Below are 15256 nucleotides of genomic sequence, written 5' to 3' on the forward strand. Positions count from 1 at the left end.
GTTTTTGAATTTCCTAGGACATACATCTTTTTAAATAATTTGTGTAAAAACCTGACAATTTCATTAATGATGAGCATGTTACCAATTACATTGAATAATAGTAAAATAGACAGTGGAAATTGATGTTTTGAAGGAAAACAGATTTATTATGTTGGATAAACCTTTTTCATTTTGCTTGCTGAATCCATTCTGAGGTGTGTTGTTTAAAAGCAGTTAAGAGACTAATCCTCCAGTTCTGTTTTCACTTGGACCACCTGCCTTCTGTGTGCAGTTTGCATGTGTTTAGCCAGAATTTTCAGTTTTCTCCCACATCTCGAAAATGTACTGTACTTGAACTGGCACTCCTCAGAGATATGTCTGCTGTGTTTTTGTGTGAGTGTATATATATATATATATATATATATATATATATATATATATATATATATATATATATATATATATATATATATATATATATATATATATGTCTTGTGTTTCATTGCCAAGTCTCCACTATGAAATGCTCAAAAGATACCAACGAAGCACATCAATGAACATAAGTGATTGAACTACCAAATAGTGGGCAAGCCCTCATACATCCCTGTATTTATATATGACAACTCCATGATTAAACAAACATGCAGACTAGAGAAATCTCCCGAAATGCAGTAATCACTACCAGCACACATACAGACACCACCCTGGCAGATAGTGATTTCCTATGGAAAACATCTCATTGTCGAATGACTTGGGCACTTGCTGCTGGGGGAGTTTGATCTTAGCTACATATGGATATACCACCAAGTTTGCTACAGAAAAGATTGTCTTCCTGGCCACTATTGGGTCTGTGTTTGTACTTATTATTACTTAAACAGAAACATGATGAAATTGTGTCTTATGCCTGTAAATGACAGTCGGCTAAAAGCAACACATATGTAATTTATTTCCTTTTTACTTTATTGAATGTTAACTAAGTTGATATGAAGGAAGAGAGATATCCCTATTACAAAAACAGTCTAGTGCCCCTGATATTTTAATAGATCAGTAACAGACAGAATGTAACTTTTACTGTATTTGTACTGGATGAAAAAAGCAAGCTGTACAAGTCATATTGGAATTGGTTAAAAATGCAAAACTAAACAGTGTACATAGTAGAACTGAGTATGAAATAGATGTAACTACTTAAGTAATTGTTTTAATTCTGGAAAATATACAGAAATGTGTAATTCTTGGCATTTATTTCTGTAGTCATCCTGTTTTGTAGCGTTAATGCAGAATTTCTTATTACCATTTGGGTGAGTACATAAAAAATGGTAGATTTAGACAGCACAACCATCCATTTCATACTTTGTAAGGAAGTTTTGCAGTTCATTGCACGCAGGTCTGTATGCTGTCCCTCTGCATTTTCTGTCTTCTGGAATCTCTTCAATCCAAGTTTTTGAGTCCAAGAGATATTGTACACTTCAAGAATAAAAAAATCAAAACATTAACAGCAGAATTACATTCATATAAAAAGTGCTTTCCATAATAACTCATGGTTAGGAAATAGAAATAATGAATTAGCCACAACCATATGCCTGGCATTAACTTGTATCCATGTGTTGTTAGCATTAACTTGTATCCATGTGTTATTAGCATTCACTTGTATCCATGTGTTATTAGCATTAACTTGTATCCATGTGTTGTTAGCATTAACTTGTATCCATGTGTTATTAGCATTCACTCGTATCCATGTGTTATTAGCATTAACTTGTATCCCTGTGTTATTAGCATTAACTTGTATCCATGTGTTATTAGCATTAACTTGTATCCATGTGTTATTAGCATTAACTTGTATCCATGTGTTATTAGCATTCACTTGTATCCATGTGTTAGTCTAAAAATGCATTCTTCTTTTTAGTTATCAGAAGACATAAGAGCACAAACTACACTACCACGGTAGAGTTATATCATATTTCTGAACCATGATTCATTAGTCTGTACCAGTACGAAAATGTGAGTACTACATAGCAAAAACAGTGCATCATGGGATACATGGATTCAGTGCAACTGATCAACCACAAATTATCAGATTCCAAATCTACAAAGTGCCCATAGTAAGTGACCCATACCATCCACTATCAAAAGCAGCAGAGTGGTAGCTTAGCTCAGAAGATGAAGTCTATGCATTGTCAAAAAGCTTTATCCATAGTCCTAGGATTTAGCCCCTCGTTTACCACTTGCAGACTTTGTAACTCTGACCAAGTCACTTAATCAAACAATATTCCTTCATGACCACTGATAAGAGACACTTGTATCCAGTAGGCTTACCTGTTTAAAAAAAAAGAAATGCACCAAAGTATTTTTTGCAGGAGAGCAAGTCCCCTGTAGTCTCACACTAAAAGTTGCAGCCCCCACACGTTTATGAGTCTACATGGTATAACTTGACTTCACGGGTAAAACGATAACTTCTTCATCTCCAATGTTCAGAGATTTCCAACATAACACTATATCTGTATTTGATAAAGTGGGAGTTAATGGGTCAATTATGATAGCACAGGACTTGGTTAAAGTGAACTCCATGAACAGAATATAATGATCATGAACCCCCATCACTGACAGTGCAAACTACTGAATTCCTCTTGCAAATTCATATTAATAAGAAGTATTGTGTGATAGAGTTCACCCCTTCATGGTCCTTACATATTATAATTTCCAATGTTTTGTAAAAGTGTAGCAAATGTGAGTTAGCAGAAATAATTCACTGAACTACATTGTTATTCACTAGATATGTCCACTGTTACATTCAACAGTGCAATGAACACCAAGAAAACAAATGAGGCACACATGACTGACACCTATTATGTTTAACCTTTCATAGCTTTGAAATATCACACTTTATGAGGAACAGTACTCATAATGCCTTGCAAAATCCTTTGTACCATAGTAAAATAAAAATTTTCTAATCTTCAAAATGAAATTTAGAATCATAGATGTGTAATAATTTCTGAATTTGTGCATTTTTTTATCCTTGTCACTGGCCATCAGTTGGCACAAGGGTATTTCCTTGTATACCACTCTACCAGGTTCTCCATTCTGTCTCCAGACTAGCTCAAAAACATGCTCTGGACTAGTCAGAAGACTGAGGCTCCTGGTGGAGCATCATATTGGTGTTGTGTTTTTCCATTTATGCCTAACATCTCCACCTCACATGCAGTTGTCGTACGGAAGTCCATTGGGATTGTGCAAGAATAGGACAATTCCCCCTGTGTGAATCCCCAGCCTCTGCTAGGGATCAACCACAAAGTGTATCCTAGTTTACCCCCGACAACATAAGCATATATCTCCTTTCATGCTGTCATCTCAGACATCCAAGACATTAATCAAACTCAGGTTGCCTGTGCCACAGTCAGGGCTTTATTCTTTTAAGCTACAATGTTTGCTAATTTGCAAATGCTGAAGGTGTCACTTCACTGTGTTTTGCACTTCTAGGCTGCAGACCAGACTTTGTGACATACGTTTTAGTGAATGATTAGGTATCAAGTTGCATTTCCACCGCCAGCAATGTTATCTTCCACAGCTCTCAACCTCTTAGAGTAAAAAATGTGGACAAAGTCTAAAACAATTGGGGGGAGGGCAAACACCTCAAAATAGTGGCAGATTTTAAATATTATTCTTATAAACTTAGAAAGTTGTTAAAATAACAGATTGCTTGTTATGCATTTTCTGAGGGATATCAACTCTGCAGCACAAATGCTTGTCATTAGATAGTGACTTCACTCTTCATCGATTTGCCAGAAAACCACAACTTGTATGAGAAACAGATGGAAAATATAAGGCAAAAATCTGGACTTATACAAAATCTGGATGGTTGAGAGGTATGTTATCTTCCCATTCACTGACCTCCAGCATTTGGCCTGGTTTTGATAGGAAAACCATTGATTTTGTATATGTCCTCAGCTGCTAGAATGCTGCTGAGTGCACATGCTATCCTCATGGCTGCCTGTATGATGTGCAGTGTTTCTCATCTCTGTATGATACTGTGTACTTCATATGAAGGAACAAATGAAGTGAATATGATCAGGAATACTACAATGGTCAGCAGGCATGAAACAAAAAAGATTTTTCGGTGAACTTACCTTAATACCGTAGTATCCTCTGCATACCTCTGACACATAAGTCATATGTTTGATGTATGGAACCTGTAAGGTGTACCAGCATTGGTATGCTGGCCAAATGCTTAGCTATCCTCAGCAGGATATCCCAAGAGTAAAGAATACCACAACAGTGAGAAGCTGGACATCTACTGTTATGGCTTGGTGTCCCCCTGAAAAGTGTCCACAAGCCTAGTAGCAGTAACCCAGTGAACAAATGATAAATAAATAAAATAATGCCATCTCATAATCTTGTCTTTGTATTCATTACTACAAACACCCTGCTTTCTCTCTTAACCTGGTCGTCAGTCCATTTTACTTCTCATCAGATCTATGGTTCCTGATATTATATTTATCTTTCTCCCCTTGTACTGTCTCACTGCATCTATCCACAGCACTTGTGGACCCACATATGCTACTTAAGTTCATAGGATCATAGGAAGTTGCTAGGCTAAGGGCCCTACGGCCCTTGCAAGCCCAGTCAAATTCTTACTCTTATTTCCATGATCAGCACCTATTGCCCCTGTCCAAGAGGGACACAGGTGGGACCCCCAGGGTGAATTTACAGTCACCCATCCAATCGTCCAGATTGCGTTTGAGGAGGACCAGTGAGGTGTTCTGTTTGACATGAAGTGGGAGCCTATTCCAAAGGTGGGGTAACCTCTGGGAGACAAATTTTTTCCTCCAGTGGGTTTTATTAATGTCACATACCAGGTTAAGGTCTTCAGAGCGAGTAACCTGTGTACTATTGAACTTACAGGTATGCAATATTTCCAGTAATGCAGGGTCAGATATTGCCTTGTATGCTAGGCAGAGATCACCTCTGAGTAGTCTGTATGAAACAGAATAAAGTGACAGTGATTTCAGATGATCCTCATAGGACAGATGTTGAAGATCTTGAATTTTCCTTGTGAGGAACCTTTGTGGTCTCTCCAATTGCTGCAGGTGTTTGGAAAGGTACATACCAAAAGGGGCACTGTACTCATTTATTGGCCTAATGAGTGAAGAGTACACGGAGGTTACAACTTATTTTTTTTTTTCTAGAGGCAATGCCCTTACTTATGAGATGAACAATATAGAATGCCCTTCTTGCCACTGTAGAGACATGGTGGTCAAAGGTAAGACTGCTGTCAACCTCTGTGCCCAGGTCTCTCACTGCTGAGTGCATACTTAAGGTGTTGCCATTGATGTGATAGTTAGCAGAAATACCGCTCTTACTGAAAGGAATGATAATACATTTTTTTGCATTTGGGTTTAAGGCCATGACTCAAGCACCAGTCATTTGTTTGTGTAAGACCCTCATTTATTACATTTCAGTAGGCAAAAGAAATGTCTACACAACCTTTTAGAATATTCATCCTCCCCAACCTGCCCAACCTCCTACCTCTCACTCTCATCCAAATGCTAAAATGAGTTCTTTTATAATGAATCATGAAGATACAGAGTCAAAACCTGGATTCTCATCAGTTTCTCTTTTCAAGAACTGCAGTTTTACAGAAGAACAATAGGACACCCAAAAAGTGGAACTAGTAAAAAGAAATTTGAATTATTAAACCATAGATTCACTCTTGCCGTCTGGACAGAATGGCTATTTCTGAATAATGGCAATAGCTAGACAGTTTCAATCCCCTTTCTTGCAAGAAGCCATCAATGCCTTTGTAACAGCAAATTAGACAGTAAAATAGGAGGAAACTGCATTTGTGTAAATAAACTTATCAACAGTCGACATTTGAGTAGATCACTGTTGCAGTAGCCTAAGCTATATGGGTTGTCTTGCCAAGGGTTGGACCAACCTGTGCCAGCATCCCAAGCTGTAGGGTACTTTCTGCACACACTAGGCACTGTATGGCTCAAAGAGACCAGTATAAAATCAGTTACCAGGGCTCCAAAACTAAGCAACTTCTATACGTCATTTATGTCAGTTTACTGAATGCACTTCAACCTACAAACTATTGAATCTTGGTTATTTCTCCAGAATGGCTGCTCACACTTTCTTCATTCATTCTAGCCATTTGAATTTGACCTCATCTCTGATCTGTAACTGGAAATACCTAGCAAGGTCTTCAATATATCTCATTCTAAACTATAGAATTCCTTGCCACAAGCCATCAAAGCTTTTAACAACTGTTACATATTTTACATCCACAATGAAGCCACATGCAAGTTCAAACTTCCTGTGTAAAGCTCCAGAGTTTTCTACCCCTTCAGATTCCATTACCCTGTGCGTGTTCTCTTATGTACCTGGTCTCTTACTTATCCAATTAATTCAGCAAATTACTTATCCCCATGGTCCAGCTCTTTACATAATTCTTTCAGTCACACTCCTTACTTACCCTACTTGCACATCAGTCTATGCTTGCAGGTATTCTTAAACCATCACTAATGAATCTCTTACCAGCTACCATGCAAATGTGGCATCCATTCAAAACTGCTATTGTGATACCTCATAAAATATATTATGACTGATATAAAACTAAATGCTTGACAACCATATGAAATTATAGTATTAATATATAACTTGTTTGCATACCATATTTCTAAATTAAATATGTATAGCTTACCTATATGGATATGGATTCCAAACTGGCTAAATTATATTGCATCATACTGCAACATAAAGAAAAAACTGAATTCCTATGTATTTTGAATGTAATATTTTATTTCTAGAAAGTGTTATACACAGTGTGTGGGATTATGCTTCAAAATCGTCAAAAATATATTGGGGATTATGATTGGATTTCTGATCATAATTTTGTTTGAGTTTTTTGATACACATATTGATTGCACATAACAAAGAGGTATGCTCCAAAAGACACAGTTATAATCATTTTGTTGGCCCTTGTTACATGTAAAGCAGCTTAATAGTAATTAACAGAAAACAAATAGGAATAACTATTTTAAACAAGTCATGGTTATGACATATAATCTTGAGAGCCCCTCCATTACACCTATTCTTGGAAAGAATTTGGGTTTATTCTTTTTTAGTAATGATTTGTATGAAAAAAATGGGATTAAAGCCCTCTGTTGTGTATAGGAGGGGTAAATGTTTTAAAGATTTTTTGGAACAGGTGAATGATACTTGAGCTGTTTATGCTTCTATAAAGAAGAGCACTTTTAAATGTGAAATTGTTCTCAGTGTAGGTATAGTTTAACAGTTGATTATACTTGTATTTGTCAGCAATGGGTAGAAGCAAGAGGTAATTTTAATTGTCATGGTGGGGTGTTTATATAGCTAGATGTCAGCAGTGCCCATCATTTTATATTGGCAAAATGGAGAGGAAGCTTAAGGGAATGCATTTAAGAACCTTTGCATAACACTGGAAAATGTAAGAACATTAAAGAATATATTATGATTTCACATGTATACATTTTTGTTTTTTTGTGGTGGACAGAGTAACTAAAAATCCTAGGGGGACATTGGAGTGAGTATTTGGAAAAAAAGAAATTGTGGTGGCAGGATTTTTTTAAATGCCTACAAGTTTCCTTGACTGAACTACATGGTCTGTAGCACTTGTATTTTAAAATTACAATCATATGTTTTTTATTTAAGATATAATGATGACTTGAGTGTGTGTGTGTGTGTGTGTGTGTGTGTATATATATATATATATATATATATATATATATATATATATATATATATATACACATATAGTATATATTTATCCATGCATTTATATTTTAATGAATTGTATTTTTATTTTTTAGTGGTGTTAGTGACCTGATTTAATTTCATATTATTGATTCTCATTGGTCATGTGATTTTAGTGTGCTATTTAAACTTGGTAGTGGAGATTGTTATATAATTTATTGATCTGTTGAAGTCCCTAGTTTATGGATGAACATAATAATCTTCTGTTATTTTGGAAGTGTTGGAATGTATTCCTTTATTAAATTTGGTGTGCAGAGCTGCTGTCACCTCTGTGGTGTTTCTTTGGATATTTATAATTGTTTGCAGTGCCTGAAGCTTAATCTGTTTCTATGTACTATAAAGATGAAAAACACTTTTAAAAGTGGTAAGCATTTAGCAGTTTTGTAAGCTATATTACATTACAGCTCAGATGGTGTAGTGGTAAATTGCTCTGACTATGGTGTACAGGGTCCTGGGTTCAAGATTTGGCAAGGCTGATTATTGGGTGGGAGGTTGGCTTAATGGTTAAGGTGTTTACCTTACATTCACAAGGTGCAGGGTTTGATTCTCACTTGGGGTAATTGGCTAGACTTAAAATGGCCCACAAGGGCAGTTAGTCTAGTATGAACCTATGAACCTATAACATACTTAACAGTGCCATTTGGAGAGCAGCCACCACAGAACAGCACAGAAGTGAGATATGCTTATCAAATGCTTCTTATTCAGTGTTCTGACATTAGAAAGGTTCACATGTAAGTACTAGCCAATCAGACTGCAGATCATTCACCTAGCCAAAAAATGCTGTACAGCAGTTCCCTCCAGCCTCAACTAGGGCAAGACAAGATTGAGCAGTGAGGGAGGGTGGGGATTTAAAGGGACAGTCCCAGAGATTTTTTGTTTTGATTCTGGTCTTTGTCTACATTTTTAGTCTGGCTTTCTGAGCATGACCCAGCTGTCCCTGCGGGGGAGGGGTGCTTACAGGAAGTTTCAATGGTCTTAGTCAAATTCCATCTCAAATTGCAGTTGTACTCACAACACCTCACACTGAGTCATTCATTAGTTTCACCTGTGCTTTTTATCCTTGGAGAAAAGTAGTCTTTCAGGAATTTTATGACCTCATTTGCTACTACCTTGTGGTAAAGCATATGAGCAGTGCAAAGCTAATACATATTAGTAAACAATTTTCTTTTCATTTCATTTCATGTTTTATTTTGTGGAGATTTCTGAATGCTAGCTAAATGTTATGACATTGTGTGACTGCCACTTGCTCTTTAGAAAGCGTCAGAATGATGCAAGTTTCAAACAGTAGTTTTCTGGGGGTTTTTTTCATGTTTTGTTTTTTGATCTCTAAATACCAACCAAGTGTAATGCTTTCTGACCTGCTATAAAAATACATGTCTGATGCAAGCAACAGATTAATTTTAAACAATGACATCCAAAACTTGTCACAATGGGGGCTTGTACAGTACAGCAACCTGTGATAGTTATACATACTAATTATGAGATTGTTTTATAATGGAGTAAGGTTAAAACACCAATAGACTGCTAAACTGTAATATGAATTCACTAAACTGTACTATTTTAACTACACTGCTCGCAGTTACACTATGCAGAATAAATAAAGGAAATAAAGAGCTGCACAATTAAGATAAGCATTTTGACAAGTTCATAAAAAGTAAACACTGAGAGTCCTGCCTAACCACCCCCACCACAAACACACACAAAAATGTAATCATCTTATTGTTTCCCAGTGATCTGGGACTGAAATCTTTGACAGGAACTGAATATTGTCAATTGTGTTCACCAGAGGGAATGAAAACAGGGCTGCATAAAGTAAATTGAAACCAGGAGTAGGGCTGAGGATGATGATGTGGTAAGTGGGTGCTGGTAGGTATTAGGACAAGTTTCGTTTGGTCAGAATTTTAGACTCTGGGATTGTTCCTTTTAAGGCTGCTTAGAAAAGCTTCTTATGCAGCATTCTAACATTAAAAAGGTTCATATGTAAGGACTAGGCAATCAGTTTGCAGATCATTCACATAGCCATAAACCTCTGTACAGCATTTCCCCCCAGCCTCAAGTAGAGCAAGACAAGATTGTGCGGGGGGGGGGGGATTTGAGGGTGCCTATACAATTATCAATTATCTAGGTTTACCTTGAAGGAGGCCAAAATGGCACCCTGCTTGACATGTAGTGGAAGTTTGTTCCTGAGGTGAGGGATATGTTGGAATACGACTCTATCACACGACGTCTTACTTATCCATTGATAAAGGTTTAGTTCATTTAACTATTTGAGGTACCATATATCCTATGAATGAATAGAAGGTCAAAGAGGGTTGGTTCTTTCCTTTCTCAAAAGGCTAGGCACAGACCTCCAAGAAGAAGTCTGTAAGAGCCTAAACAAAGACAGAGAGCTGGCAGTCTGACCTGATAACTAAGATTTTTTTGAGGTCACCAATCTTTTTTATAGTTATGAATTTCCTAGTGCTCACAGAGTTATTCAGCACAAAATACTCACAAAATACAGACTGCTGAGAATAAAATCTGTAGATTCACTTTTTTTTAGCAAAACCCCAGATGCACCATTGCAGTTTGTTACAAAATCCAAATGGCTTTCAGTTCTTAATAGGGCCTGTTTTCTTCAAAGTACTTTAATTTAAAATGTGCTAAAACATGGTCACTGTCCCCCTGTAAGAGTTAAATTACCTTTACAAGACCACACTTATATATTCAGAAGAATACAGAACAACAATTTCTTTCTAGGTGAGAAAGCCTTCTCTAGTTTGCAACCTGCTTCCTGGAACCACCTGCCTACAGACATCAAAAATTTAGAAACCATTAAAAGCTTTAAAGATACACTTAAAGAGCATCTCTTTACTGACTATACCTATAACTGCTACCATGACAATGGTTAGGTAACTTGTCATCCCGTATAATGAATAATAGACTGCATTTAAGAAACTTCTTAGCCTCTTAATATGGCATCTTATACTGAGTTTATGTATTATATGAATGATTGCAATATATTTTATACCTGTGTTAGCTTGCATTTTGTAAATATATATATATATATTTTTTTTTTCAGTGCACACTGACTAGATCTTTTAATCTTAACCTATCTGCATTCAATCTTTATGTTTTGAATGTTGCTATGTACCCGTTTTTTATATAGTATTTTTGATTGAAAGGCTGTGTTATATTTTCTGCTCTTTGAGCTTGGATCATGGCTAAAAAAGGTCAGTTTTTCAGTCCACTTACCCAGTGAACAAGCAGTAAATAAAAAGCAAATACATTTCTGAGGTCTTTCAAGCTGAATGATACGTTTACAGAAATACATGACAAAAGATGCATTATATTCAATAACGGGTCTAATGATATACAAGTAAAGGGGATTTAAGACTTCTTTGGATCTGGTGGAAATGCCTTTGGGAATACTATGGGGACATGATTGTCAAATGATAAGGAATTCTCAACTAGAGTGCCTGGATCCCTTACAGAGCTGCCTGATTTGAGGGGTGTGTCACCTATATGGTATGAGAAAATGTTTTATTTACCAAAATTAAATATGCTACATTTTTACATTTAATTTGAGGCCATTGTCCTTGCACCAACTGTTAAAATGGTTTCTTACCCATGTTGGAACAACTGTGAGAAAGCAAAATAAAGAACACCACCATCAAATCTACATTAGTTGGTAAACTGTGAGAACTATGAGAACCATAAACCAGGAATGTTGCCCTGAAGGTCTGTGAAACAGATGCCAAATAGAAGTGACCCCAGCACTGAGGTCTGTCGTATACCATTAGTATCTGTTCTGCTTTCAGAAGTGGTAACTGCCACTCTGACCACATGCATTCTGTTCAACAGCCTCTTAGCTATTTACTTCAAAAATATAAGGATTTATATTCAGATTGACAAGACTATCAATAATGCCTGCATAGGAAATAGTGAGAAGGACATTGGCCAGTTCCTAGTATGCTGTATGTACTGCATAACCATTATCCACTGCTTTAGTTACATTTCAAAGGAGTTAATAAGGTTAAATAGACAGGACCTTCCTTTGACAAAGCCAATTTGTTGGGGGGGCAGAGTTAAGAGATTTTCAATGTCCAGATTAATGAAGTCAGAGATAATGCACTCCATCACTTTACATATGAGGTCTATAGTTACCAGGATTTCTGGCTGAGCTGTCCTTGTGTAGTGGTGGCACAATGTTTTTTTCCAGGCTTCAGGAATGTAACCAGTGGAGAAGCTTAGATTAAAAAGGTTGAATAGAGGTTCAGACAGACCATCTTTGGCACTGATCATCAAACAACCTGGTATATTATCATGGCAAACTGCTATGATGTTCTTGAATTTTCAAAGAGCTGTGAGACATTTTTCTATTTAGGCGGTGCAGTGGTACAGTGGTTAATGTTCTCACTTCACGGCAAGAGGTTCTCTGGTTTGATTCTAGGCTGGGGTGCCTTCTGTGTGGAGACTGCATGTCCATTTTGCATCTGTATGTGTCTCCTCCGGGTACTCCTGTTTCCTTTCACATTCCAAAGACATGTATCTGCAGCATTTCTCCTTGGGCATCCACTGAAAATAGGCTCTGTCCTAGTTGGATTTTCCCGGTCAAGAAATGTTAAATAAAATTAAAGGTGGTGGCTTGGATTGTGTAATTTGTGGAATAGCTACTACTGTTGTAGAGTAAAATTCATACTAAATTTGTCAGGATATTATTCATTTCATTTGGGTTAGTGGTGCAGTCTTATCATGGACTAGCAATGCACATTGTTGGGAGTTAGTTATCAACTTCCTGAAAAAACTATAGAAAGATGTGTAATTTGTAATTATTTTTTGCTTTATTTGGTATTTTAAGTTCATATTCAACGTTGTGCTTTTTAATGTTTCCATTACATTTTTTAGTAGTTTGTTTAACTGTGTTCTTAAGGAAGTTTAAATGCGACTCTCGTATCAGAATTAAGAAATGTCCTTCTCTTGTTATATAATTTATTCATACAGATATTCCATATTAGGTGGTTTGTTTTTAAATTTCTCATTACATTTGGTGCAAATGGGGACTGCCCTCACAATACAACTATTTAAGTGAGGGAAGTAGTCTGAGATTTAGGCAGCACTACCTCTAGCAGGAGGATCACAGCAGAATTTATTTAGGTCATTAAGTAATTGAAGAAAGTTACTTTTGTGAAGTCCCTAAACACACAAATATTTACAGAGGAAGTACCACCAGTTTTTAAGGGAAGGATCACAAATTCATGGTCTGATTTAAAACGTCAGGAAGACAGAAATGGAGATGTGCAAGAGGAGGTCATATCTGTGAGAAAAAGATTTAGGATACTGGGGTGCCTTAGTAAGATGGCTAACTTTTTACAAAAGAAAGTTTGTATTTGTAATGTTAAGGAAGTGATGGGCATGCTGACTATTGTCAGTATAGGTCAGACAGTTTATTCATGGATAAATCTCCCAATAGAAAGGTTTTTGTTTTAATGTGGATTTCTGCTAATTTGTTAATTAGTCCTATTTATGGTGATTTGGACATCTAGGAGTTCAAATGTGGTGTCCTAAGGAATCTGATGAAAAGTTATGATATACTTGGCAAATACTGATACTCCCCCACAAGTGTTAATGGGTCTAAAGACATGACAGGCACTAAATCCAGGAGCACAGGGAATGATTTCATTGCTTTGCAACTGTCTCTGTAACTGTAACTATATAAATGTGATCAAGCTGCAGGAGAGTTGTAAATTCAGCCATTTTGTTAAGTTTCCTGGCATTGAGAAGAGTCACATTAATGCATTACCAATTAGAATTTACTAGGTAGGAGTTTCAGTCAGAAGGACTCTGCCTAAAAAGGCACTATGGGGCTTCAAAAACTTTAGCTATAATGCAAAATCCTTGGTAAGAGAGGTGCAGACCACCCTTGGCAAAGCATGAAGGTTTGCCAGAAATCTCATCTCAACCTTATATTTTCAGGAAGGATGAATACAACAATCATTTTTGAAACACCGCTTTTTTTTCCTGATATCAGAAAAATGCACAATAACTTTTGTTATACATCTTTTAGAGCTGTTTATGCCATACCTTTGATTGACAGCCCACACACACAGAAGCCATTACAGAAGAACATCCAAAACCTTTGAAAGCATTAATATATTTCTTGATGTCTACTCACTGAAAGAAAATAAGAGAGGAAATAAACAAAAACAAAACAAAAGTATATCAGAATGAAGTGTGTGAATGCCTTTAATCTGGCTGGTTGATCAGAGCTGCACTACACTCGTGGTCTCTGTCTGTTTGACAGGGCTAAGTGTCTTAAAGCTTTTGAAGCTGTAGAACAAGTCATGCTCCTACATCTTTTTCCTTAGGGAAGCTAAAGCTCCATATAGTACAGATAATTATAATCTGGTCTCTGTGATCATAACCCACAAATTGCTAATTGCTCTATAAGAAATGTTAAGATTCACCTCAACAGCTTCACTTCATTCCACTCTAGAGGTATATTTATTGATGTGTGTTTATCAAATGCATAACACATTTGTTATGACCAGAGACTCAGTTATAAGTCTCTATGTAATGCAAAATATTTCTGTTATATAAATAACAACATATACATTTATTTTGCATTATGGCCCAGGATGTGACTAGAAAGTATCATTGGACTAACTTGCATGCTGGGTCAATAAATCATGTAAATAAATAAATAAATGAATGAATAAATAAATAAATTATAGATACACTGTGCTAATGTGTAGCTGAATTATTTTCTAATACTGTCTTACTCATATGTTTATATTAAAATCAATTGTACAATTGTACAAATACTAGATCCCTTTATTTGTTTGCTGTGGTTTTGTTTATATTCTATTCCATTTTCTGTAAATTTGATCTGCAATTATTCTGTAATTATTCTGTTTTGTGTGTTCCTGAGTCATGGGTGAAACTAATCCTTTTGGATAAATCCACTTACCTGGTCAACAAATGAAACTAAACTAGAGGCCATCTCTCATTTAATCTTCATAGAGATGCTTTGAAGTGACAACATCTTCCAGTAAAGGCCAGAGTGAGAGTGTATGGCTATCAGGCAGATTAAAGACAATGCAAGTACACTATTAGGCTGTGTATGGTGGAATGCATACTCACCATAATGGTGTTACTGTACACTATTAGGCTGTGTATGGTGGAATGCACAGTCATCATAATGATGTTACTGTACACTATTAAGCTGTGTATACTGGAATGCACACTCAACATAATGGTGTTACTGTATACTATTAGGCTATGTATTGTGGAATGCACACTCACCATAGTGGTGTTACTGCATATGTGATATTCAGCTCTGAATGTCAAAGACAACTAAAAACAGTATGACTACCCATTCCTGAAAGCCCACTGTTACCACTGTACAGAGGCTCTCAATAATAATTTGCTCAAGCAACAGAGACCTCCAAAGCAGAAACACAAGCAACAACACAACCCAAATGACACATAGCCAACAAACTCAGTGTGC

The 15256-nt window shown here is 36.4% G+C and overlaps 1 protein-coding gene across 2 annotated transcripts in view; it reads right to left on the reverse strand.

Moving 5' to 3' along the window:
- Nucleotides 1-918: 918 nt before the first annotated feature.
- The window catches only part of C4B (complement C4B (Chido blood group)), an 876141-nt gene continuing 861803 nt past the window's right edge, over nucleotides 919-15256 (reverse strand). For both annotated transcript variants that reach the window (XM_044083184.1, XM_044083183.1), the window contains exon 41: nucleotides 919-1443. In XM_044083184.1, coding sequence (XP_043939119.1) covers nucleotides 1302-1443 — 142 coding nt within the window. In that variant the 3' untranslated portion in view covers nucleotides 919-1301. The remainder of the gene's footprint in view (nucleotides 1444-15256) is intronic.

Source organism: Protopterus annectens, chromosome 9.part0, assembly GCF_019279795.1.
Source record: "Protopterus annectens isolate FY-2018-M chromosome 9.part0, PAN1.0, whole genome shotgun sequence".
Taxonomy (NCBI): Eukaryota; Metazoa; Chordata; order Ceratodontiformes; family Protopteridae; genus Protopterus; species Protopterus annectens.